Source organism: Dermochelys coriacea, chromosome 9 (assembly GCF_009764565.3).
Source record: "Dermochelys coriacea isolate rDerCor1 chromosome 9, rDerCor1.pri.v4, whole genome shotgun sequence".
In the NCBI taxonomy this organism is placed as follows: Eukaryota; Metazoa; Chordata; order Testudines; family Dermochelyidae; genus Dermochelys; species Dermochelys coriacea.
This window is the reverse complement of record NC_050076.1, coordinates 80,293,011-80,320,535: the sequence shown is the minus strand read 5'-3', so window position 1 is coordinate 80,320,535 and position 27,525 is coordinate 80,293,011. Positions and strand designations below refer to the sequence as shown.

The 27,525-nt window shown below is 44.9% G+C and overlaps 1 protein-coding gene across 6 annotated transcripts in view; it reads right to left on the bottom strand.

The window, feature by feature from the left end:
* OPHN1 (oligophrenin 1) overlaps positions 1 to 27,525 on the bottom strand; it is a 133,221-nt gene that overhangs the window by 57,744 nt on the left and 47,952 nt on the right. For 4 of the 6 annotated variants that reach the window (XM_038416333.2, XM_038416332.2, XM_043492032.1 and 1 more), the window contains 4 exons: positions 23,140 to 23,235; positions 16,289 to 16,350; positions 10,737 to 10,808; positions 6 to 107 (listed from right to left, as the gene is read on the bottom strand). In XM_038416333.2, coding sequence (XP_038272261.1) covers positions 6 to 107; positions 10,737 to 10,808; positions 16,289 to 16,350; positions 23,140 to 23,235 — 332 coding nt within the window. Of the gene's footprint in view, positions 1 to 5; positions 108 to 10,736; positions 10,809 to 16,288; positions 16,351 to 22,782; positions 22,864 to 23,139; positions 23,236 to 27,525 lie in introns of those variants that run through there. The other 2 variants (XM_043492034.1, XM_043492035.1) reach the window with 2 other exon arrangements.

Genomic DNA, 27,525 nt, shown 5'->3' with positions numbered 1-27,525 from the left:
CTTGCCTCCTGTAACTGGGACTCTTTCTTCTTAGACGATAAATGCAAATGGCGATCCAGCATGGAATAAAACTTCTCACCATCCTTCTCAAACTTTTTCTTCCTTTCCTAGAGATTGAAGAGTTGACACAGAACTGGATAGTCAGAGTTAGTTTGGCCTCTTTAGGTAGGAACAACACAACAGTGTCAAAATTCATTGTACAATATAATACTACCATGAAGAAAAATGATGGGCCCATCAAAGTCGGGGGCCACCTTATATTTTCCATGTCTGTTTCTTCTTTCTCCAGCCAGTTCCATACACTGCTCTCAAATACACACAGTGACAGCTCGGGCATACTTCACAGTACAGACACATTCAATATTTTCTATTATCATCAACACAGCATAAGGCGGCCCGGCTGGAGAGGTTTCTTTCAACAAGCTTCCAACTTGTCGACTTCTTTACTTTTAACTGAACTTGAAACTTATTAATGAGAGAAAACAAATATACCTTGTTTGCTGATATTTTACTCATCTCAGATTAAACAAAAACTGGCTAAATGCTTTAATACCAAAGACACACCCAAGACAATTAGAGATTTATTAGGATTTCAGTGTTTTCCAGGTTTTGAAGCTTTTTGTAAGTATTTGCATTCTAAGCTGTACCAAAGCTGAAGCAAAAGATTAAATAAAGTTTTGAAAGGGCTACACATGGCTTTTTATTGATCGCTATTATATATTTAAAACACACACACATTGGTCAGGGAGAAAGAAAGAAAGAAAGAAAGAAAGAAAGAAAGAAAGAAAGAAAGAAAGAAAGAAAAACCTTGACAGTACATGAACTTAACAAAGCAACTAATAATTTGACTGGTGCCACCATAAAAAAAAGATCCAGATGAGGCCAGAAAAGAGACACTGGTATCAGGAGGGTGAATGCAGCAACACTCAGAGAAAAGTTCAGCTGAGAAGCTGTGCCTCCACCACACAATAGTTGTGAAATCATTGAAGAGGGTGGTTTCCCCAAGATGCTAGTCTTTTGATTGTCAAACAGGCAAACATTCACTCCAAACTGAAAAATGAACCATTCTGTGGCTGGTGACTGCTGGTAGAACTCATCAGTAAAAATCAAGCAAGACACTAGCCTCAATTATAGCTCCAAGCAGACAAGAGGAGGCTTATGCATATCAAAGGACAGGTCCTCGAATGCCAAAAAACCTTCTCTCTCTCTCCCTGTCAAGCTGTTTGCTCTATTTGTCAATTCAGGTATTTGAAAATCTAGGCAAGGAAAGCAGGGCTGGAAAATCCAAAACCCAGGAGGACTTACTGATCCCCCTACACACATCCACACAAAGCCTTGCCATTCTCAATCTCCTGCTCCTGCTACGCCCAGTCCAAATGCCTGTCTCTCTACTTGTTTTAAAAGAACATTTTACACTAGGCCAAGCTTGACAAAAGTGACCATTCATATAAACAACACAACACATTGCTGGGGAGGGGGATCGGGGTTCGGGGTCCTGGCAGCGCTTACCACGGCTCCCAGGAAGCGGCCACCAGGTCCCTGAGGCTCCTAGACCAGGGGTGGGCAAACTTTTTGGCCTGAGGGCCGCATCGGGTTTCTGAAATTGTATGGAGTGCTGGTTAGGGGAGGCTGTGCCTCCCCAAACAGCCACACATGGCCCGGCCCCCGCCCCCTATCCAAGACCCCCTGCTTCTCGCCCCCAACTGCCCCCCTGTGACCCCTGCCCCATCCACCCCTCCCACCCCACTCTTTGTCCCCTGACCGCCGCAGGGACCCCTGCCCCATCCAAACACCCCTTCTCTCTGACCGCCCCCGGACCCAGCACCCCTAACTGCCCCCTGCCGCCCCATCCAACCCCTCTCTCCTTCCTGACTGCCCCCCGGAACCCCTGCCCCATTCAACCCCCTGTTCCCCGCCCTCTGACCACCCCGACCCCTATCCACATCCCCGGCCCCTGAACACCCCCAGAACGCTCCTGCTCTGTATTCAACGCCCCCTGCTCCCTTACCACGCCTCCTGGAGCACCGGTGGCTGGCAGTGTGGTTGCACCAGGACAGGCAGTTGCGTCATGCAGCACAAAGCACCGGGTCAGGCCATGGCTCTGCAGCTGCGCTGCCCCAGGAGCTCACAGCCCAGAGCATTGTGCTGGTGGTGCAGTGAGCTGAGGCTGCGGGGGAGGGGGAACAGCAGGGGAGGGGCCATGGGTGAGCCTCCCGGGACAGGAACTCAGGGGCCAGGCAGGACGATGCTGTGGGCCAGATGCGGCCTGCCGGCTGTAGTTTGCCCACCTCTGTCCTAGACACATGGGCGGCCAGGAAGGTTCTGTGCGCTGCCCTTGCACCCGCAGGTGCCTCTCCTGCAGCTCCTATTGGTTGTGGTTCCTGGCCAATGGGAGCTGCAGAGCTGGCACTAGGTGCAGGGGCAGAGTGCTGAGCCTCCCTAGCTGCCCATGTGCCTAGGGGCTGCAAGGACCTGGCAGCCACTTCCGGGATCTGCACGGAGCTAGGGCAGGCAGAGAACCTGCCTTAGCCCCAGGGCCCCATTGCGCCACGGACTGGAGCCGCCAGGGTCCCTTTTCGACCAGGTGTTCTAGTCGAAAACGAGACGCCTGGCAACCCTAATCAGGCCCAGCTGCTGAGTACAAAAGCAGAAGGAGGTAAGTGATGAGAATCTGTTAGAGGAGAGACCAGGCCCAAGAGAAGAGCAAATGGTGCACTCCTGCTTGAGTCCGAGAAGGGAATAGATTTTCTTTTTAATAATCCTGGGAAGAGAAGCACATTTATGGGGACTATTATTGGATTGTTACTGAATCCTGAAAAAAGAAAGGCCATGTTGTGTTCGACAGACAGAAAGACCTGGAGTCTGTTTATTTGCTCAGATGCAGACAGTTCACATTCCTGAGGACAGACAGGCCATATCACTACAGTCTGTTACCAACCTCAGTGCCCACCTCAATCAAGCAAAAGTTAAAAATATAAACTCCCACAGCAACTACTCTTCCTCCCGCTGTAAAAGGCAGTGACTATTCAAGTCTATGTCACAGGGAGCAGAGATAGTACTTGCTGCCATTCTGAGAAAAATACTTCTGGCCCCCTACAAAGTTCCCTTTCCCACATCTTCTTCCACCACTGTTGTCAACGCAATAACTATGAGAAAATGACACCATCCTTGCGGAGGCACCAACTGTTGCAATCTTTGAGCTTGGCAACTGTGATAGGCTCTCACCTGCAAAGATATTTGAATGGACATTTGCAGCATAGGGACCCACTGAAGCCGAAAGACCTCTATATTGTACTTCCAAATGTCACCAGTTGCAAGGTCAGGACATAATAATTTGGAGTCAGCAAATTCATGTCTCAAAATAAAGAAAAGCTCAATCGTCAAGTCTAGTGGATGACAGCAAAAGGAAGAACTAGTTACAGTGAGATCTGAATAGAAAAGCACTTCTGCTGAAGAACTGGTACAAGATACTGGCAAAACAAAAGCAAAACCCGGCTGCTAAAACCCAATCCAAAACCACAAAGACTAAGGGGGGGAGGGGTTAATCTCAATTATTATTTAAACAAACATGCTCCCAAACCATCCATTCATACCCTGAGTCACCACACCAACAAAGCTAAGAGCCTAAGTGGTATTTTATTTTTAAAACAATGATCCACAAAAATGTGCTAGGCTTTTAAAACAATTTTTCATAGAAGTGTTTTAAAATAAAGCTACATGGAAGTCTGATTACTGCTGAACCACTGCAGTTGGATTACAGCTTCCATCCTTCCCTTCTATTTACTGTATCAGGCATTAGGGCTTGGCAAAGATATTTTGGTACATGTACAGTACAATACAAATATGAGGTCATGTACAAATTTACACCCCACATACAAGCTTTAAAGCAGTTTGGCAAATACCTTTCTCCAAAAACACTGTGGAATACTGAAAATGTGTAAAGAATGGCATGAAATATTTGTGGGACACTGTTTGTTCTAACCAGGCTAGAGAACTCCTGCCCTATTTCTAAGAAGTAATAAAAATAAAATGGCTGAAAAAAATCAATTCAACCTGTTGATTCCGGCTTGAGTTCTGTGCTCAAGAGGCAGTTCCCGGAACATTCACGCCTGTCTGTGCTGGCAAGAATCGTATGTTAAAAACAACAAATACTCTCTGCTCCACCCACTTGCAGTGAAACTCCCACTTTAGTCAGTATTTTTCATCCATGTGGAATGGGTCACTTGGGATCTCAGAAGTATTAGTAATGGTCAGAATAAGATTTAACTATGTTTTATGCTTGAAATAAGTAAAAAAAAATCACAGTCAATATAAAACAAAGGAAGGCACACTACTGTGGGGTGATACTACCAGAAAATACAACTTAAATGCTGCCGACAGACTTCAGTCAATGGAATCTTGGAAGAGGAAGAACATGGGTTCATATGTAAACGGAAGACATGACAACCAAAGGAGGTCCAATTTTGCATGACAGGATAGAATGTTCTGGAACACCATGTCCTCCTTTTCCATGACTCCCAACAAGCGAAGACTCTCGTGAAGAAACAAAAGCAGAACATGTTTCTGGATTATTGTAGTATGCGCAGAGTCAAGTGATACTGTAGTAGATGAGTGAAGGCACCAGTCAGTGAAAAAACATTACTATGTATACGCACAATTGAGTTAAGGATTCTCATGACTTGTTGCATTAGCTCAGATTGGGCAGTTCTCTCCAGGCAAATGCAATCCGCCTTTATGGTGGTGGAAGATTACTTCCATATAAAAGCCTGCAGGAGTGAGAGAAGAATCTTTTGTATATCAGGAATGGAAATGCCATTGCCAGCTATAGTCAGTCAATTCTTTCAGAAACTGCTCTTTTCTTCCATAATTTACCAGCCATCTAGTATAGTGGACACTCCACACCACAACACGCAAAGGGAAACAAAAGGAACGGAGGTTTTCCCCATGATTTGAGGAGATCGAGCTGACACACAATGAGTTAAGATCTCTCGTAGAAAGCAATTGCTGCCATGTGAAAATATGAATAGCATAAAACTGAATTTTTGGCAAACAGAAACAGAGGATGCCAATCATTTTGCACTCAGGCTACTTAACATGGAATTAAAAACCAGGAGGACACACTAAAAACCCCTCCCTAATTTGCAGCCAAGGCTTCCAGGAACTCACTCCATTCAGCAGCCAAGAAAAATGACTGAAGCCCAATCTGCAAACACAAGCACAAATTAGTTGCTCATGAATATTCAGTGAGAGGCAGCATTACCTTCCCATTAGTATGTGCCAATATTCAGAGCCAAGAACCACCCAACTTCCATGTACTCGCTTACCAACAGAAACTACTTATTGTAATTGAATGCAAGACAGAGTAGCACAGTCAGCATACAAGTTAACAAAGAAAACTGCTCTTCGAAAGTGCTTTGAAAGCCCAGCTCTCTAAGCTTCGGAGGATGCCTGTTTAATCAGAAACTAATGAGAATCCTAGAAGTAGCATGAGATGCTGGGGTAAGCCCAACAGCAGCTAGTGATAACGGTACAATGGAAGGGTTACAATTCCTTTGGCATTCTCTCTCATATCATTTGCTGCTGATAAACTGTGGCACAAAGGCCTATGCCTCCTGGAAACTGTCTCAGTTCCAAGCTTGAGTTGAGCAATAGAGCAGTCAAGGGGAAAAATAAAAAGCTTGACTTGCAAAACTTTCCCTTAACCATTTCAGTGCTAATTAGGATCCTCTGAAACTGCCATCCAGCAGGAGGCAGAGGAATTATTGTGTAGCATCTTGCCCGTCTGATTATTTCAACTCACTGTAAGGACAACATATAGCTTGTCTGCAAGGATCACTTTCACCCTCCTAAAGCATTTTCATGGGACCCATCAGAATGCCAGCACCGTGTGCTATGGATGGGAGGCTAGCACACTCGACAGCACTGCGGGACAAAGTCTGTATGGCCAGCCAGGTTGGGGTGAGGGCAGAGGTCCTCCTCCCTGCGAGCATCTGTCGGCAGCTCTGGAGGCAGTGGGGACACACAGAGCAAGATTTACTAGCAGGTGTAAGAGAAGCTGCTCTGCACATTCCCCGTTGTGCATTTCCTGAAGCCTCCTGCCTGCCCTTGTTTTGTCCCTCAACTTGGTCCCTTCAGGTTTCATCCCCACAGCCTCAGAGAAGCAAGGCCACAACGTAGCTCTAAACAGATTTGGGGGAATACTGCACAAATAAATGACCATGAATATTCACTTGGATTTTTAAATTAACCAGCTTTTGCTGAGTTTATCCCCTAATGTGGCTGGTTTCTTTTGGTGAACATGCAAGTCATGTTTACTGTCCAGCTGGTCTGCAGAGAGTGAATTTCAAACTCACTCTGCAGGTACATGCACGTTTATCCAGTCAGGGATCAAAAACAGTGTTATGTGACTTATCTCATTAAACTTAGCTTGACAACACAACTCAAGATATTGTATATCAAATACATCCACTGATTTTTTTTAGAATCAATGAAGTATAAAAAAGTGTTGAATAAATTCAGACAATGAGTCAGCGTGAGGAAATCACAATCCACTGGCAGATAATCTGATAGCAGCACAGGTACTAAATTCACAAAATGAATGATTTGAAAATTATATACTCTGCTCTAGCCCTAGCTAACAATCCTCTGTCTCATTTTCATATTAACAAAAAGGCTGAGAGAGGAGGAATCAAAGGAAATAACAAGAAAACTCTGATGCAGAAAAAAATGTTTGATGGCTGTGTTTTCAAGTGATTTTTGTGGCATATCATGAGTGACTTAAAATAAAAGTTGTGTGAAATATAAAAATGTTCATGCAGTTGAAAGATGCAGTGTGAGCATTTCTGTAAAAATATTCTAGCATAGTTGAGGGTTTTTCCCCCCCACTTAGTTCCCCAAAATTCTCCTGATTTGCCTCAAATTGAGATCTAAGAACAAGAAAACTTTTCTTCTTCCTCTTTTTGTTGTTGTTAATAATAATTTCTGAACTACATGCTAAGTACTGATACCAGCAAGTATGACTACTGGGCTGGTGCACATTTGAACACTGAAAAAGTGTGTATGAAGATGACAAACTGTAGGCCAATCCTACTAACATTTCTTATGGCTTCCGTGGAACAGCTCACAGTAATAGGCAATATACCCACTAGTAGATCTTTGCAAGATTGGGTCCTATGTCTTCATAACACACATACACTTCCTATTGCGTCTACAGACCATTAAGTGCCCTTTGAATACACACTACCAACCATTTTTTAAACTTCGATGTATAGCATGCACAGAATCCCACGCAGTAGTCAATATTCATCGGGCTAACCAGAATTATCCAAAATAGATTTTCAAAAAAGTCAGACAAAGAAAACAAAAAATCCCCAGATTTGTGTCTATCCAGTAGAACCAGCACCTCTGAGTGGATTTCAAACTCTCATAATCTGAATGAATTCAGTGAGGCTGTTAACAAAGATGTCCTGAACTCAACACACAGCTTGTCCACTTCTTATATTTAGAAATGACAAAGAGGTTAGCTGGATGGACATGAAAGCAGGAGGAGGGGAAGGGAACAGACAAATTCTTTTAATGTGAAAAAGCTTTCAGCTTTCCTATGTGTCACTAGTTCAGCATCATTCTTTAGAAATGTTCTGAAGTGATTTCTGCTGCTCCACGAAGATCAGAAGCGTTTCTTGACCCTGGTATAAAGTGGTTTCTGCTACGCTGTGCATTTGTTTCTCTGAAAAAAAGACTTGTAGATCAGGAGTAACCTAAGACTTCTAAACAGCATCTTCTCACGTGGCCTGGTTGCTGGATGCCAGACCCAAATGTTCACTTTCCTTCTTTCAAATCCTATATGGTATTTGACACCTCTCTCTCTCTCCCCAAAACACTAGTGACTTCCTCAGTTTCCTTCCTTTTGCTTTTTGAAGGCTACTGCAATCCAGAAATACCAGGATTAATGGCACAATCTCACTAAATTTTCAAATGCCATGGTCATCATATCCAGACACCGTGCTTCACCTGACATACGGTTAGAATATGCCTGGGGTACAGAGTAAATGACATGGGGATCGCTCCAAAATCCAGCGAAGTCTATGGCAATATTCTTAACTCCACTGTGATTTGGATCAAGCCCATGACCTGGCCACAGTGAATTTGGTTAGCTATAGATTTAAAAATATATAAAACCATCATGCTTGTTTCTCTCATAGATGGAGTTGATAGAGGATTAGAGCTCTGGGTTTTCTTCTCCTAGATCTCACCTGAACCCATCCAATGATCCTCAACAAGTTATTTTTGCTTTCTCACTTGAAACCCCAACAAATCCATAATCCAACATCTGCATCTGATCTTTCACTAACTATCTCATTTTAGATGGATGATGCTTCCAGGCCATGGTTGAGAGACCAAAGTCAGTTCAAGAATCCATTGGGATCCTCTGACATGAGACGAACTTGTAGAGAAACGCAATGCAGGTGTTCCTTGTACTGCCACTCTCCCGGCATTCACGCAAACTAACATTTATCTGTAATTCATGAAAACAGCAATAATCCCAGGCCTTGCTGCTGGCAAAGGAGGGTAACTGAAGAAAAACCCTTGTGCTGTATCCCAGTGAAAGCCTGCAGAGGCATCTGTGTTGGAATACACCATTTCAGAGAGACTCCATTCATCTCCCAGGAAAAGCGGGTTAGTAGAGACTCAGATGTCTTAGACTATCTGGCCGTTTCCCAACCACAGACATCAGAAAGGCCCAATTCAAATGCCCTTCCTATCTGCATCAGTGTCCTTGAAAGAGAAGGGAAAACATCTTACAGAAGGCGACTGACAAAACACAGAAAACAGTAATCAAAGGGTACGAATAATTTCGGCCATGCCTCTGCTCAGCATGACTAAAGACCTCTCTTTCTGATCTCACTCACACTGGTACAAGTCAAGAGGAACTCTACTGAAGTCAATGGAGTTACAGGAGCGAGGGCAGGAATCAGGCCTTTATATCCCTTCATCTTTTATGGTAGCCCAGTGCTGTGATCTCCAATGGAAGACTAATAACTGTGCTGACTCTCATCTGTACTTCACACTGTCTAATACCAGGAGCGCAGACGTTGTGGGGCAATTCTATAAGTAGCACAAAGGATAAACGTCTGTCCTGAGCTAGTGTAGATGGAGCCTCAAAGCACTCTGAGCTAGGGTGTGATTCCAAGGTCAAATATGCATATTCATGCTAGCTCTCATCAAGCTAGAGTGCTAACCACAGCAGTGTAGCCATGGCAGCACGGGCGAGCTGCCCCAAGTACAAACTCGCCTGATGCTCTTGGGTATATACTTGGGGTGGCTAGCCCATGCAGCCACTGCCTGTGCTACCACAGCAACACTGCTATTGTTAGAGTACTAGTTGAGATCAGAACTGGCATGAGTATATGCATGCCAGCTGGGAATCAGTCACTTGTAGTGTAGATGTAACCGGAGTTAACGCTCAGAGAACTCTCCCCTGTTTGGTAGTGCTTTGGAGGTGGTGTGATTTCAGGCTTTGATAGGCTCATCTTCACAGGCATGGGGAGAGGGTCTGGAAACTGGGGCAAGAATGGAGCAGGAGACTCATCCATTACTTTCATTTGAGGTCTCCACTTCTTCCTCCACTCACATGCACTGTGGCACCCAATGGCACCCCACATGGACATCTATCCCCTTCAGAAACTCACGTCCGTTGTGCTCTTCTCCACTTCAGGGCATCGCAACAACATTCAGGATAAAGAGAGTCACACTGAACATGTAATTTCCTAGCTTATGTTGACGTTTTGTCTCTACACAGCATGTGTGGACTGTGTTTGTACAGCAGGTGTTTGCTCACAGGCAGGGATGCTTTCATTTTGTCTGATATAGAGCCATGCACATTGTCAGTGTCTAGCACATGTAAATCACAGTTGTATGTGTTTGGTTGGTTTTGGTGTTTGTTTTTTGGGGGGAGCATGGTGCGGGGGGGGTTACATATCATTTTCTCCAATGTATTATTTATTAAATGTCAAAGGCTCCTGATGGGTTGGGCTGAATCCAAGCTCTAAGCATGTCTCCATTTTGGAGCTGTTTCAGAGCCAGCCTCATTTCAAACTGCCGCTGAATAACGTGGAACCTGAGTCCCTGATGGCAGACAAGGAAGAAATAATCTTTTCTGGTCCACATGTGCAGGACTCACTTTTCATGATGTGTTGCTTTAAAAACTTGGTCCTTATGAAAGAGCCATGAGAAGCCTTATTTAAATATGTCTTAAACTGAGCCCTATGGCCATATTCAAGTCCTGATTACTGGTCTCTACAGATTTTTTCTCTCTGATCTATTTTGAGGGGGGCAGGGAAGGAGGGAGGGTTATTTTATTCTGAACTGAATTTAGAATAAAATAAGATCCAACATAGACCTTGCAAACAAGGGGGAGGGTAAGTAGTAAGGCAAAAGAGGACTTTCATGATCTCTGGTGAAAGAGGGCACAGCTTTCTCAGGAAGGTCTGTTTTGGGATTATGCCAGAGCTGAACCCCATGAGTTCAGGAAGTACCCTTGCAACAGCTCAGGAAGTCAGACTAAAGCCCAGGTGGACTTCCTCGTTCCGGCATGCCTGCACCGGGGAGGAGAAATGTCTTTAATGCTCCTGTTGCACTTGAACAGTACGCATGAAATCTCTGTCTTTAATCTCTTCAGTACCATCCTACTTCTTTAAAAAAACCAACTAATGCATAAACAAATGTATAAAACCTACCTTGGTGAAGCCTATTTGTTCCTTACGAAAATTTTCCAGTGGTTTGATCAACAAATCACTCGCATTTTGGACCTGCAGAACACAGAACAAAACAACAGCTTTGTTACACGGCACATATTTGTGTTACACTAAAGAGAGACGGGGTAGGGGGGCAAACTGAAATGCCCAAATTGTAATCCCAGTTCTAATATGTCCTGAGACCAAGTCATTTAACCCATGTGCCTTCTTGCCCCTCTATACAATGTAGGTCAATATTATCCCCATCTCATGGAGCTGTGAAGAAGCACTATGACAACAGTAGTGTTCAGTATTATTATTATTAGACTTCTACAGGCCTCAAATCTACTAATACCACAGGATGGCGAGTTAGCACTCTTCCTTAAACTATCTTTTACTACCCTCCAGAGTAAATTTCTAATCATTTCTAGTGTGGCACTTTCTATTGGATTACAGGAATCAAAGTGGCAGACTTTTGAAAGTAAGAGGATTGGGAGATTATTCTATTGGATCTTTGGTGCAGGGACCCTTGTTATAATTGTCCTATTGTTGCAATCAGGAATACATAATTTGCTTTATATGAGGGGAACGTTTGCCCCAGCACATCTTCTGGATCTTTCTAGCCCAAGTACCAGACAACCCCCACAATAACCTATAACAAAAACAGCACTTTGCCATGAATAAGATCTTAATTGATGTCCAACTACTATAATTCACACGCAGGAGTTGGCACTATGTCTACAGATGGGAGAACTCCATCTTTAAAAAGGGGAACAAAGGAGACCCGAGGAAATTCAGACCTGTCAGCCTAACTCTGATACCTGAAAAGATACTGGAACAAATTATTAAACAATGAATTTGAAAGTACCTGGAGGATAATAGGATAATTAGTAATAGCCAACATGGATTTATCAAGAACAAAATCACACCAAACCAACCTAATTTCCTTTGTTGACTGGGCTATTGGCCTAGTGCAGGGGTCAGCAACCTTTGGCACCCAGCCTGTCAGGGTAAAGCCACTGGTGTGCTGGGTCGGTTTGTTTAGCTGGAGCGTCCGCAAGCACGGAGCCCTGCAGCTCCCACTGGCTGCAGTTCGCCGTTCCCGGCCCATGGGAGCTATGGGAAGCCGCGGCTAGCACTTCCCTTGGCCCGCGCCACTTCCCGCAGCTCCCATTGGCCGGGAACGGCGAACCACAGCCAGTGGGAGCTGCGGGGCTCCAAGTCTGCGGACGCTCCAGATAAACAAACCGGCCCGGCCCGCCAGCAGCTTTACCCTGATGGGCCGGATGCCAAAGGTTGCCGACCCTTGGCCTAGTGGATAGGGAGAAAGCAACAGACATGTTATCTTGATTTCAGTAAGGGTTTTGACACAGTCCCAAATGACAGTCTTTTAAGTGAACGAGGGAAATTACTATAAGGAGGATCCATAACTGGTTGAAAGACTATACTCAAAGAGTAGGTTTAGGTTAGATATTTGAAAAAAATTCTAATTATAAGGATACTTAAGCTCTGGAATAGGTTTCCAAAGGAGGTTGTGGAATCCTCATCACTGGAGGTGTTTAAGAACAGGTTGGACAAACACAGGTCAGGGATGGTCTAGGTTTACTTGGTCCTACCTCAGTGCAGGGGGCTGGACTTGATGACTTCTCAAGGTCCCTCCCAGCCCTACATTTCAATGATTCTTTGTTTCCCATAAACAACCCCTCTCTGATCACTGCTCTGCTAGACACCCAGGCTCCTTGGCTGGAAGGAAAATCCCCTCAATTCAGAGTAGGGTGTCCAGACGTCCTGATATTATTGGGACCATCCCAATATTAGGGGCTTTGTCTGACATATGCAACTATCCCCCCCCCCCAAAAAAAGTGTCCTAGTTTTTCACACTTGCTAATTCAGGGTCTTTGAAAAAGTATGGGGCTCAAAAAATAATGACATGACCTCTTGCATATGGCACTAGCTGCTGACCACAACTCACGCAGGATGGGCTGAAAAGAATGCCCGCTGCTCTGCAAACATAAACTAGAAGCATCCTGCAGAAGGTAATGCTGTTTGTTTACTTTTCTCAGGGAAAAAGAAAACACCAAAAGCAGGAAGCAGATTATATGTATTTTAAATATGGTGCATGAATCATCCATGCTGGTGTCTGCAACCTGCTTTTAACTCAGATTGCTCACTGTCTGCAGGGTCAGGACAGGTTGGCTCCATCTTTGGAATTATACAATTATATTGATTCCTGCCCAATCTAACAGGGAGAAACAGGGTAGAGGAAGCACAACTCTGCAGCAGCTTTTCCCCGGCCTCTGCTCTTGGCCAGTCTGTTTGGTACCAAGTGAAACCTCTGTCATCCTCACTGCAACACCACTCAGCACAGCTGTTGCTCCAGCCCTGCTTTTCCATTACAGCATCTAACCCTTTTGCAGTGGAAGCATTGAATGATGATCCCAGAATATGATGGACATGTGAACCGGTGAACACAATCCCTGAGCCAAGAGCATGGCTTGTTGCCAACATTTCTAAGTGAACAGGAAAGTTGGTGAATGCATTCCTAGGGAGTAACTGAATCAGACCCAAAATGAACCGTTTTTCAAACCTAGCCACCCACAGCAACTTGTGCCCAAGATCTCACCCACAGGAAGGCCCACATATGTGAGAATTGCTCCCCACAGACACAACATTAGCTGGGAGCTCAAAATAAGATGTAGAAAGGGCTGTGGGAAGAGCAGAAGGCTATTGTCACATCCTTGGCGTAACACTTTCCAAAACACTCAGTTTCCAGATCCAGCCTTTCTGATCGCAATAAGCACATGTGGGCAGAAGAGCAGATTTAAAATGTGTCTCTTAAAAGAAATAAATTAGGGAAATTCCTTTTGATGAGGCATAATCCAAAGAAGCATGAAAGCAGGTGACTGTGCAGCAAGGCTACTACCAATGTCTGTCCCGAAGGAACCTGTGACAAAAGGCATGATGAGTATCAAACTTCCTGATCCATTATGTTCATGGAAGGATGTCTTCTTCAGACATGCCCTGTGACTCTTCTCTAGCAGTTTTGGAGGGGAAATTATATTCTACCATGTGTCACTGTTCCCAGCTCAACTCTAACCATTGAGAGGTACCTCCGTCCCCTGCTTTCAAAAGGTGGGGGAGGCAGGGAGACGCACCCAGAACTGTTAGAGCTTTGCCAGGACACCAGTTAGTTGGTAACTGAGGGCACAGAATACAGTATGAGAGGGCAGTGTGCTATATAGTTTACAGATTTTTTTTAAAAATAAATGGGATATTGTAAAAAGGCTGGCCCTAATAAATAATGCACCAAGGGTAGAAAAAGATCAAGAAAACTTCTCAGATGGCATCCCTAAGCCTCCGAAAACCTTCAAGTTGATGGGGTCTTGGCAGTTCTCAGGATCCCACCCCTTCATCCTCCCACATAAGCTAAAGGTGGCTGCCATACCTGGGATGCAATGCAAGACATTCTTGTTGCCTTCTTTCAGTCTGTTGCTGGTTCTCTCTCATCTGTTACCCAGACCCTTGCCAGCCTCTAGAGTCACAGAAAGCAGAGTCCTGGCATCCCTTGAGGTATAGCTGTCCCTAACCCTTTAGTTCAGCCAGATGGCATAGGAGGAGTTCTTTCATCATTGTATTGGGGCACGGGGGAGCAGAGCCAAACAGTGAATTTCTGGCATGCTGTGAAAGGCTTCCACTGATTCTAACATTCATGTTTTTCCTGGAATAAGTGTGAAATAGGGAGCCAACCTGCAATAAATGATCGAGGAGTTCTGGAGACAAAGGGGTACAATGTAATGAGGGACAGAAGGGAGTGAATCACACTGCTGGAGCTGCATGCCAGGAGAGGCAGGAGCACAGGGGGATAACTGCTCCCTTACGAAAAAATAGGAATGTAAGTTACTTCATATTTTACAACCTATTTGACTAAGTGGAGCTTGAAACAGTTCGTTCCCAGACATGGCCCAGCTGACTCCATCAGAAATTAACTGCCTTCTGAGTGAAGAGGGAACCCTTCATGGACTTTAGGGTTCCTTCAATATGCCCTTGGCTGCTCAGTGACCAAATCTTGCTGGTGGAAGGATTGCCTGGCACCTGGGACAGGTGCTGGCAAAATGAAGGGGAACCGTCTCCCTTCCCCCAAAACTCCTTTATATTGTAGAAATGGAAAAGTTTATCCTTCTCCCTCACCCCTTGGTTGGCTTTGGAGCATTCAGAGGGGAAGGTCAATACTCAAGTACGGCTGGTCAAAAGATAGTCCTTGAGGGGGTTATTCCACAATCCTTGTAAGCCCTACAGGGCCTCCAGTTTCCTTTGTCTTTCAATGTCCAGCACAGTAGAAATGGTGGAGACTATGGCATCCCACTCAGAGACCATCACCTCTCTTTTACAGATCAGAAGATGTCAGGTACCATCCTTTCAGCACTCCCAGCCCATAGCCTCGAGACATTAGGAATCTTGGTATATATGGTCACTTGCTATTTTTCTTGGATAGTTTGGCAGTTACACATTGTAACTAGACTCATTAACTGCCAAAGCACAACTGAGCTAGCTGAGACTGGGCTGTGAAATCTGAAGACCGAGTCACATGATCACAGAACCTAAAACAGGGGGATCTCAACTGATACTATACTGCAGGACAGGCTGGATAAATTGGAGACACATTTAGCCTTATTCTGCACTATGCAGTATTGGGGTGCTGTTCCTATCTCTGGTGGAGTTACACTGCCAGAAAAGTGGCGTGCAGAGTGGTGTACAGTACAGAAAAGTGCAGTACAGAAAAGTGGTGTACAGTACAGAGTCAGGCCCCAAGAGTGGTAGATTTCTGCCAATAGATTGCAAAAGAGAAGCATCCATGAGATAAGCTTATTATTCCATCAGCCCTCTGGAGCCTTTAGTATGTGCAAAAATTAAAAATAAAAAGCTTTCCAGCCCTGTTTTAGTATCAAACGCCAGTGAGAGGCATTTGAGATAGGTAGACTCTCAGTCTAGGTCTGATACACAGTCATGTAAAAGCAAGAGCAGGTCATAGGTCCTTCATGTCTGGAATTGTTTGATGACAGCTTTGTCATATCTATACCCTATATAATGTAATGAACCAGTATGTGTTTGGCTATATAAGATGTACACACCATTACTCTTTACTGAATGGAATAATAGAGCAGCTGTGTCATAGGCCTTATACTTCAAACAGCTAAGAGAGATCCCCCTTGAGCTCAAGGGTGAAAGCCAGTGCTTTTTTGGAACAGGACGATACAAATTCTATTCCTCACTATTATAGTGAATTTCTGCGTGGCCCCAATGTGCGGCATTATGACAATAATGTGGTCCTACCTGACCACTGATTTGCTACAGTAATTTCAATCCTTTTGTGTAATACACTTATGCCTAGGGTACAAATACGCATAATCACTGTCATACTCCTGGGCTCGAGGAGGGATTTGTTAACAAAATCAAGTTTTGCAGTTAAACAGAAAATAACAAAGAAGCCACGCGTTTGCTATGAGCAGCTTTGTGAGTTCTAGCCCACAGCAGGTGTTCGGCGGAGGTCACCTTACCATCATTGATCTCTCCAGTTCTACCTCCTGGAGCAATTCTGCAAATTCCTTAAAAGATTCAGCTATAAAGAGAGAGAAAAATGAAACAATTAATTAGTGCAGATCCTGGTCAGATTAGTGTTGAATTTAGCCTCTTGATTGCCACATTAAGTACAACACGCCAAGCAGGGCCAGAGAAACAGCTGGGGTTTATTGGCTGACACTCCATCTAGGCAGGCTGTTTCCAGATCCTATATAACACAGACTTTCCTTTTCTCTCACAACTGTCCACACCAAAGCCATGCCCAAAATCTGCCTCTTAGGCTTAAGTAGCAGGTTGAAAGCTTTACTCTTCAACTTTAATGAAGGCCTTTGAACAAGCTCAAAAATCTTACTGCATCTTTGTCACTTTGAAGGCTGTCCACCCATTCTCTCAGCATTACCCAATTGTATGAGAGTGTGATCACAACTGATATTAATGCTGCTCCATGGGTTGGCTGGAAGAGTGGAACAAGTGATTTCCTTTGGCTGACATGCTGCCTGAGGCAGAAAGCACTGCCTCCATCAGCCACGGACGACGGAACAGGACACTTCTCCCTGTTGTCAGACTCTGGTCCACTATGGCAGGAACAACATGGAGGTTTGTCCTTCATGTAGCTTTGTTTATTTGATCAAAAGGAAAGAAAATTCAGTCCAAGAAAGCTCTCTTCCCCTCCCTCTCCACAATCTTGGGCCTTGAGGAAGAGGAGGTGAAATCTCCCACCATTTCTTGTGGCTAACACTGATGAGGCTACATCCTCATATTGCACAGATCTGATCATTTTAACATCTGCATTCTGGGGCAAAGAGACAGCGTTTATTCTCTCTGTGTGAGAGGTCACAAAGGTGACGTAACAGAAGTAATTGGAGCATATTAGCTCTGTCTCAGAGGAACTGAAAAAATTGCTCCTGCAGGTTAGATTTGGTTCATTATAGAATAACGAGGAAACTAAAGAGTGAACAGGGAAATTAAGTAGAAATATTTCATGCCCAGTTGCAGCTGAACATATGGAATAAGTTACCAAGCAAGGTCAGCAAGACAAATAATGCAAGGGAGGGAAAGGGGTGGGAAAAGTGAGAGAAAAGTTCAAATGTCCATTTCTACTATTGAGGGAAGTGGCAGTTAGAAGGCAGCCATACTTCACTCCACCAGTTCCTAAACCTACGCAGCATAAAACACACCCCTCTCCCTGCCAGCAGTATGAACACTGCACAGTCAGGACCCGTGACATTTTGAGGAGGGGGATACAGCCAGGTGGAGAGATTGGAGATTAGCTCCAGAGGTGCCAAGCTTCCTTTTTCAACTACTGCAATTGCTTGTAGAAATGACTTTGGAACGTCTGTTCCATGCCTTCTCCCCAAGTCTGTGTCAAAAATCTGGCACTTCTGGAGAGGGAAAGCATTGCAGGGGAGCACATGAAGCACTTTGGCAGCAAAGCTAAGGAGCAAGCCATGCTACTGGGGAAGATTATGACGGTGATTAAAGTAAAGGAATCGGAACTGTGTACCAATGCCTTGAAATCCTGGTGGTTTGGTCTTATCTGCCCTGCAGCTGGATTCCTTTGTCTAGGGTACTAGAGCAACACAGTGGAAGGATTTGAGAAAAACCTTACATGCAGACACTGCCTTAGTGCCCGCAGGAAATGGTCAAGCACACCATGCTAGGTGTGGAGTACTTCACAGAGCCCCGTGGAGCGGACTTCTCCATAAACTCTGCAGGAATTCCTACCGCCCTCTATTTACACTCACTCCTGGTTTGTTTACAGTCCAAGCCCTTTAATTCCAGAAGAGACTATATGTAGCCAATTAGTCCTAGCAGAGGAGACTGGAAAATTAACTCACTAAAGAAATTTTGAAAAAAACTTTGGCTTGTCACAAAACAAAAAGTCAGAGTTCCTAGAAGGGAGAGCATCAAGAACAACAGCTCTAAAAACTGATCTGTGTTAACAGGGACTTAGAACATCCTCAGCAATGTGCCAAGTAATGAAGAATGGAAGCATCCATGTGTACAGGGCAAATTGTACACCAGCATCTTGTTTTGCAGGTAATGGCTGCAGTATCCAGTCCTTGTCCTAGCTGCAGGCTAAGTGCTCTATGCACCATTCAGAGGAACATAGATATCTTAGTGGTAGCTCAGGAACTCTGTCCCGTCTTTTGTTAAAAAAACATCGCTGTAGCAACTACTGCACAACAAATGAATGGTTGTTAGGTATTGTAGTGGCATTTACTGTACAATTGCTGAGATGGGCAGAAAAAGAAAAACCACCAACTTGCGATATGATAATTCCACTGTCATCATCAAAATAGCATCTTCTCGTTATTAGTCAGTGATTCCGAGTTTCCCCCACAAAAGAGAGAACTTTAAATTCCCAAACACCTAGCTTCAAGCTAGCTGTGCTGGTCATCATATTCTACTACTGGCCCAGGAGCTGAGGCATGCTCACGGCCAGTGTGGTCACCGATGGCTATATGAAATCTGAAGCATCCACAGGTTCCAAGAGGTTAGGTTCAGGGAAAATGAGCGTGAGGGCCAGGGCCGGAGCTGTCATCACTCCAGAAAAATGCCATAAATCCCTAAAGTGATGGGCACAACATGAGGGTCTAAAAAACTCAAGGAGTTGTTCTTCCCTTGCTGCACAGGGAGGATTTATGCATACATCTCCTGAGGCAGTAACTGGAGTTACCCATACAATTTACTCATGTGTCAATGGAAGACTAAGCCCACTTAAACTGTTTAAAAGCAACCTGCAAATGATTTTTAAAATGAGATTTGTACCCTTTTTGCTGATATATAGCATGTAAAGAAGGATTGAAAAGTTTTGTTGTTGTTCTTTTTATTGATTTGTTTGCCATTTTCCCTCCCTCTTAAGTTATTTAAGAATTTCAAGTCAGGTCCTCCCCAGTTTTGCTGGAGAACTTCTTGAGGATTCCAGTGATGTCTGTGTGTGAGCTCTCATTCCCTAGATAAAAGGATTTCTGAATCTTCAGCAAAGACATCCTTTCTCCCAAATGTTCATCAGGTAGTGCAGTTAATAGGGTATTTGTTAACTCCCTCTAAGTGATGCCAGTTCTCCTGATTTTATCTTCAGTCTCATAATATGTGATATTTTGAAGCCCCAGTTCTTAGAGGCACATGAATGCATGAGAATCTCAGCTTTCATTTAAAAAAAGTAAATTTTCAGGTCTTAGATTTGGGAGAAAAAGTGGAAAACATGAACCCTAAAAAGCTCAAAACAAAACAAAAGGCAAATAAAACCCCCAACATGTGTTACTTCAAAAATTTCATGATTTTTAATCAACTCATGATTCTGGGGGGCCTGACTCCTGATTTTTGAACAAACGTGGTTGGCTGTGCTCCAGTCTCAAAACAGCCTCACTAAAAATTAATCATATTCAGTGTCTTGTAAAGCTGTAATTTCATTACGTTCCCCAATCACCTTAGAGTTTCCCAGAGTAGACAAGATCTAAGTGTCTAATGAGGAATAAAAAGAAACAGGACCAAGAAAAAACAACCCTTCCAGTACCTCCGCTCCCCAGTGCCTGGTACAATGGGACCCTCAATTCCTGACTGGGATCTCTATATGCTGCTGGAATACAAATAATAAAATAAAAAGTGGGGAAACAAAAAGTACAAGCCTAATTTGGTTTTCTTTGCAGTTAACCTTTAAGTAACTCTTGAAAGTTTCCCATGCTCGTTTAGACACAGCACATATGACCAAAGGACCAATCACAATCTGCTGTTTAAACAGACATGGGTCTTCCAATAAGGGTGGAGTCAATTTGTGCTCAATACATTTGGGGCACTCTCTTAAGATGGGAGGTTGACAATTAAGGGTTGTGTCTTGAGAAAATTCCACACCTATGGTGGTGTTTTCAGCAACAGAGTTGCTTACACCACTGGGGGGTTTCCAGTGAACTATGCCTATTGCCTCGACTACATATGTATGTGAAATTCTATATTGCTGAAGCTGTTCAGTGACACAGTAATGTAAGTCATACAAAGCTATGTAATAAAGACATGTCAAAAGCAATTAAGTCACCTCACGGGAAAGCTCCATCTACAAGAGACAACACCAGTGAGGTGTCTTTCTCCTGAGTCACATTTGAAACATTCAACTTCATTATTTTATAACAACGCATTTTAGCTTTGCCCAAATCTGCTTGAGTTTGTAAAGAGCGCAGGCCTTGCCGTCTGCCTCCATAACAAATACAACACTGCTCACATTTACAGATCAAACACACTCTCCTAGAGTTTGATTAAAAAATGTTCTATGGATTTGTATGCTCCACCCCTCGTTCTGCGCAGCACACATCTGAGCTATCAGACCCTATGCCCGGGGAGAATCTTGACACTGATTACAAACCACCATGTCGTACGAATTTTAAAAGTAGAATAATTAAAGTCACTACTGGGATGTCAATGGCATGTTCCCATTTTCAGACAAAAGGGAGACTTTCAAGAAGGCTTTTTTTGTCTCACCGTCAGGGAGAGACTGCAGGAACTGGTGTGGAAAAAGAAATACAAACCACATTTCTTCATTCTGAGTGATCAGAGAGGATCGCCTTAAAAGGGAACTTCCTTGGTTCACAAAACTGAAGAACTATTTGGTGTCATTTAAATTTGCAAAAAGAAAAGGAGTACTTGTGGCACCTTAGAGACTAACAAATTTATTAGAGCATAAGCTTTCGTGAGCTACAGCTCACTTCATCGGATGCCGATGAAGTGAGCTGTAGCTCACGAAAGCTTATGCTCTAATAAATTTGTTAGTCTCTAAGGTGCCACAAGTACTCCTTTTCTTTTTGCGAATACAGACTAACACGGCTGCTACTCTGAAACCTGTTTAAATTTGCGTGGCTCAAGATCTGACCCTGTTATCTTCCTTCTTCGACCTGTTTGCAAACACCTTATACAGAATCTGTAATGCTTGATAGTCCTCCTCACCCTCCCAAACCATCCAGAACAAATGCTTTACTGTCACAGGGCACCTAGTGCTGGGGAGAGGTGCCAGCCTGACAACTCTGGAGACTGAAGCTCTCTTTATCCATGGACAGGTGCTCCACTGAGCAGATGCAGCAGCAGTGCAAACATCCGCAAGCTAACTGATGAAGAGGCTCTGTTTTCTTTCCCCCATAACCACTTCAGAGTGGTGGGCAGACAGGCTACACATTCAGACTGAGCTGATGAGCTGGAAATTTCTTTTGGATTAACAGGAAAGAGACACTTGCTTCTTGGATTGCTCTTTGCCTCAGATCCTTCCGTTCCCAGTAATGCACTGTTTTCCTCTCCATTATCCAGCATCACATGAGTTTGGAAATTCAATACCTCTTTTTCCATTATAATTGGTCTCTGACTCTTTTTCAGCAGATTTCACCTATGAGCTTTATGCAGAAGGAAATCAGATTCTGAAGGGCAAACCACAATTTGCTCCAAAATGCTTACAAAAAGCCAGCCTTTGCTTTCCTTCCTTCCTTCCCCCTCTGCTGCAGGCTCATAGAGTCTCTCTCAACATTGACACTGTCACACTTCCGGGCACAGTTAAACAATAATGTGAATCTGCATTAGTAGGCTATCTATTTTCCTCTCTATGCACCCAATCCTGCAAGTGCTGAACACCCTCCCCTACCCTTGACACCACTGGGAGTGGAGGCTCTCGGTATTTTGCAGGATCAGGCTCTATGACATTTCCCTGGGATCAGAAACAGTTCTCCTGTATAACTCATGCACATTAGGCACTGCTATCCTATTTTCCACTGAATGCATCCGATGAAGGGAGCTGTAGCTCAAATAAATTTGTTAGTCTCTAAGATGCCACAAGTCCTTTTCTTTTTGCGAATACAGACTAACACGGCTGCTACTCTGAAACCTATTTCCTGTAGTTTGCTGAGCTTTCCAGCACGGCTAAGGAATTCCTGCACATTTTACGGAGCCCTCGCGTATTGATGTCACCACAACAACAGTTCCCAGACTTCAAAACTGCTAGTTCAACAGTGATGGTTAATCCTAGGGCAGATGAATTCTAAAAATGCCTTTTTTAGGAAGTTTAGTCCATTACTTTTAGCTCCCTGGATACAGTGGGCAAATGTTTAACCAATAAAGAATTCACTGGGTTGGCAGGAAAGTAGTAAAATACATGGAAGCCAAATCAGAAATGGAGACGTTGAGCCCAGGGAAGCTCTGCATGCTGCTGGCTGTCCACAACGAAGCTGCAGCTTCCGAGGCACATTGGGTGTCTTTTTCAACGTAATGGAGCATGTTAATTTTCTTCCCAAGGGGTCACAGGCTGGTGCTGATTCTAGGTCACCATGGGGATTGCACATAGCATTTCAAACCACAGCAAGTTTAGATCAAGAAGTACTGTTAGCTGGTTCAGAACACACAGCCAAGTGCTCTGAATCACACTATCTGGCCCAGGTAAAGAGCGGGGGTAAGACAACATGCAATAACACTCCAAAGAAGTCACCTACAGGGTACTTACTGCAATGGAGAGCCTCACTCTGGATTACTGCAATTCATTTCCAATCTTTGGCAATAAGGAGGAGGATTAGAGCTGTAAAAGCTATCAGGTCAAAATTAACCTACAGCACTGTGAGTCAGATTCTAAACATTAATGCTTGAAGACTTATTAGATGTGCTCTAAACTACATTTGTGACTGCAACTATGAGAGACCCACGCACTATGAACCAAATGGCATCTTAGAAACTTGGCTCCTGGTTCTGTGTAAGGACCAGAACAGAGTTATCAGTGCTGGACTCTACTATGCAGCCTCGCAGTAAAAAGGAGATAAACTTTTCTAAATAGCTGCAAATGTACATTGAAAGGAAAAGCACTTACCAATATTAATCTCGTCATCAGTTAGTGTGTCCCCAATAAAGTCAAACTGAAAGGACTGTAGAGTCTGAGAGAATTTCTGCACGGCATAAGAATAACCTGGAAAAAGAAGAACTGAAGGTTGAATATTTATGTAATTGATACATGGGGTGGTGAGTAAAGTTTTAGGAAATAAATGTTGGAAGAGGAGATTTATAGTGGAGGGGTTAAAAAAAAACAGAACTGATCTCTGTGCACTCCATGGAGTTCAAGCTCTCTTGAAAAATAAAAAAGATAAATGTGTATTTTATGTGCTGATATTAGGGAATACACTTTCAAAGGGTCTCTGAAAGTACACCGGCAGTATTGGCAGATGCAACAAATTCCACAAGCAATTGATCATATGTGTCCAAATATCCTGGTGATGAGTGTAGAAATAATTTTCATCTGCGGAAACGTACAATCTCAAATATACTGTTCACTATTTTGGGTACACCCAGAGAATTTGACACTATGAATATTGTTTATGGGGACCAAGAGAGGTTAGCCATTTGTGGATGGCACGTTGGACCTTTTCTTTCCATCCCCTGTATATAAATAAAATGTAAGTTGAACATTACAGGTCAGATCTTCAGCTAGTGTAGATCAGTGTAGCTCTATTCAAATCAGTGGAGTTATTCTGATTTACATCAGCTGAGGATTTGCCCATACTAGGTGCCAAATTTGTCATCCAGGGCGTACCTCAAAATAGGCCTCAAGTTTGCTCAAGACATGCTATCGAACACTGACGCACTACCCATCCTGACGTTTTAAACCAAGACATTTAAAAATGTAAGTTAGGCTATTTATATAGCTGCGTTATTTTCCAAAGCACTAAGCACCCAACAGCTCCCACTGGAGTGAATAGATACTCAGCGCTTTTCAAAATCAGGTAATTTAGACCATATTTACACTACCACTCATGTCGGCAAAACGTATGCTGCCTGGGGTGAAAAACACCCCCCCAAGCGACATAAGTTTTGCTGGTATAAGTGGTAGTGTGCAAAGTGCTATAACGGCAGGAGAGCTGCTACCGCCATTCATTGGGGGTGGTTTAATTATGTTGACAGGAGAGCTCTCTCCCAACAGCATGGAGCAGCTATGTGAGAGATCTTACAGCGGCGCAGCTGCATTGGTACAGCTGTGCCGCTGTAAGGTATCTAGTGTAGACATCATGTAGACAGCCCTTAAGCTTGACTAAGGCAAACATTTAGTTTGCGGCAAGCTAGAGTGTTAATCTACCCCACACTAGCCCCGCAGATGTGCATCCTGCTGACGTGTATTAACAGTTCATTAATGCACTTTGAGCCTTGCTAATTGTTAATGAAGACCAGCAGGTGCACACGGACTGTTAGTCCAGGACAGGCTAGTGCAGGATAGATTCATACTCCAGTTTGCCATAAACTAACTGTTTGTGTGGACAAGCCCTAAGTTTAGGCTCCTATATGTGAAAATTGTTGCCTTATACTTAAGATAGTATTTGCATGTTTTGTATTTGATGAGAAGAAGAAAATCAACAGAACAAATGCTTTTGGGCGGGTGGATGCATTATTGTGAGGACATGTATATTACCATTTGTGGCAGTATTTCCACAAGTTTGCCCACTTGGAAAATAAAATAGAAAATCACCTTTCAAAATGATAGCTGCTTTCTCAGGGCATCACAAACACATAAACGAACAGTTCTATAGACAAGCAAGGTAGCGAAACAGCTGGGCTTGATAAGCCAGGGGTTGGTTGTCTGTGCTCTGCAGAGCACTTCCAGGTAGCCCTTGGATCAGTTTCTGTCCCAGTAATGAAGAAACTGCTAGTCTTTAGGATGCTTCCTGATGGCAGTTTGTGGCCTGGTCCAGAAATATTTTTAGGCTTTCCAGAGATGTTTCTGCCCAAGAGAATCGTTTCTCAGTATCCTGTGTGGCTGCTTTGTGTCTTTGTCAGCAACACCATTGCTTTAAAATCAACTGATCATGTAGGCAGAGGAACGGGGGGGGGGGGGGGAGGGGGGAGGAGCGACTGCAATTTCACTAATGCAGGGCTTGGAATCAGGGCCCCAGGACCCTGCAGGGCTGGAAGGTCTGAGATAGAGTTAAGCTGGGACCCAAGGTATGAGCCCTATTGCTTTGCAGGGTGGATGCAGCCCTGCTTGACTCGGGTCCCAGGAGTCAGATGGAATTATCCCACAATTCTATGGGACAACTTCCTTGGTTCTCTCTAGCCCAACAATCTGTAATCCTCTCTATTGAAAACGGAAGCCCCCCCCACCGCCCTTGGTGAATGGCAGCAGATCAGGTCAGCATTAAACCATTTTCTTCTGATCACCGATCTGCAAGCACACTATCATAGAACCTCTGGGGTTTGCAATGCAGTGCAAACTGATCAAGTCTTTTGCAAAGTGAGCTGCTTCCAACTTCCTGTAATGTGCAGAGCAGGCAGTAAAATTTTCCCACAGTCCACCACAGTCCTAGGGCTAGAGTGGCCACACTTTGCGGGGTGGTGCTAGGGACTCTGGGATATGGTTACTTTGACTCGGATCTGCACACTGCAGTGTGGATATCAGAGCTCAAGGTTCAAGCATTGGTTGGAAAAGTCCAAATGTAGAGTTAAAATACAATGTAGATGCTCAAGCCCAGGTTCCCTAACATGGCTCAGCTGACTCGAGTAGCACTAACTCTGGGTTTACATTGCACATAGGCATACCCTTAGGGCTTGTCTATGCAGGGACACTCAAGAAAAGTAATCCAAATTAACTAAAGGTGTGAATTTAAAATTGAGTAGTTAAACTGCATTAAACCCATATGCTGACAGACACTCTCATTCAGAATTAAAGGGCTTGGCTACACTTGCGAGTTAGAGAGCATTAAAGAAGCCCCAGGCGCCCTAGCTTACTACTTGTTCACACTGGCAAGGCATGCAGAGTGCTCTGACTCCATGGCTACAACGCTCCTGGTACTCCAACTTGGTGAGAAGATTAACACTTGTTGCGCCTTGGCTGAAACGCCTGGGCATTAGTGTGAACGAGGTGTTGTATTACTGCGCTCTGATCAGCCTCCGGAAACGTCCCACAATCCCCTTAAGTCAAGTTGCCATTCTTCTCATTGTTTTGGAATCGCTGTAGGAATGCGGAAATGCCCTTTGAAAGCTCTGTTTCTGATAAGCCGGCTGCTTATCTGCTCCGAGATAAAGCAACCATTAGTGTGGAATGCTGTGTGTGAGAGAGAGAGGTGGGGGGGGTCTGCTGCTGTCTGAACTTACAAGACAGCATGCTGACATGCTCTCAGCCCCGCCAAAAACCCACTCTCTCTCCCTGCACATAGACACAACACACTCCCTGTCACACTCCACCCCAGTCATCCCCATTTGAAAAGCACGTTGCAGCCACTTGCATGCTGGTATAGCTACCACAATGCACTGCTCTCTGTGGCCGTTGCAAGAGCTGCTTATGTGGCCATGCCAGTTCACTTGTAGCTGTCAGCAGTGATGAGCTGGAGCCGGTTTGAACCGGTTCGCTAGAACCGGTTGTTAAATTTAGAAGCCCCTTTAGAACTGGTTGTTTCGCGAGGGACAACCGGTTCTAAAAGGGCTTCCAAATTTAGCCGGCCAAAAGTGGCGCCTTAGACGCCGACTCCATGGGTGCTCCAGCCCTGGAGCACCCAAGGGGAAAATTTGGTGGGTGCAGAGCACCCACCAGCAGCTCCCCGCCCCACCCCCAGCCCCAGCTCACCTCCGCTCTGCCTCCGCTGCCTCCCCTGAACACGCCGCCCCACTCCGCAAATCAGCTGTTCGCGCGGGAAGCCGGGGAGGGCTGAGAAGCAGGCGGCAGCTTCTCACTCAGACCCGGGGAAGTGGAGGTGAGCTGGGGGAGGGGAGGGAGCGCGAGGCAGGCCGCCCGCGCCGCAGCAGGTAACCCGGGGGGATGGGGATGCGCAGGCGAACCGCTCCCCGCCCCAGCCCACCTCCGCCACCCTCAGCCTGAGCGGGAAGCTGCGGCCTGCTCCTCAGCCCTCCCCGGCTTCCCGCCGAACAGCTGATCCGCGGGAAGCCGGGGACAGGACGCGGAGAACCAGAGCGGGGCGGTGTGTTCAGGGGAGGAGGTGGAGCGAAGGTGAACTGGGACCGGGCGCGGGGTGGGGAGTTGCCGGTGGGTGCTCTGCACCCACCAAATTTTCCCCGTGGGCGCTCCAACCCCGGAGCACACAGGGAGTCGGCGCCAAAGGTGCCACTTTTGATGTGATCAGTGGGGGAGCGACTGCTCCCCCTGCTCCCCCCCAGCTATGCTCCCCTGCCCCTAGGAGCCAGAGGGACCTGCTGGATGCTTCCTGGGAGCTACCCCAGGTAAGCACCGCCGGGACTCCCCACCTTGCCCCCTGGCAGG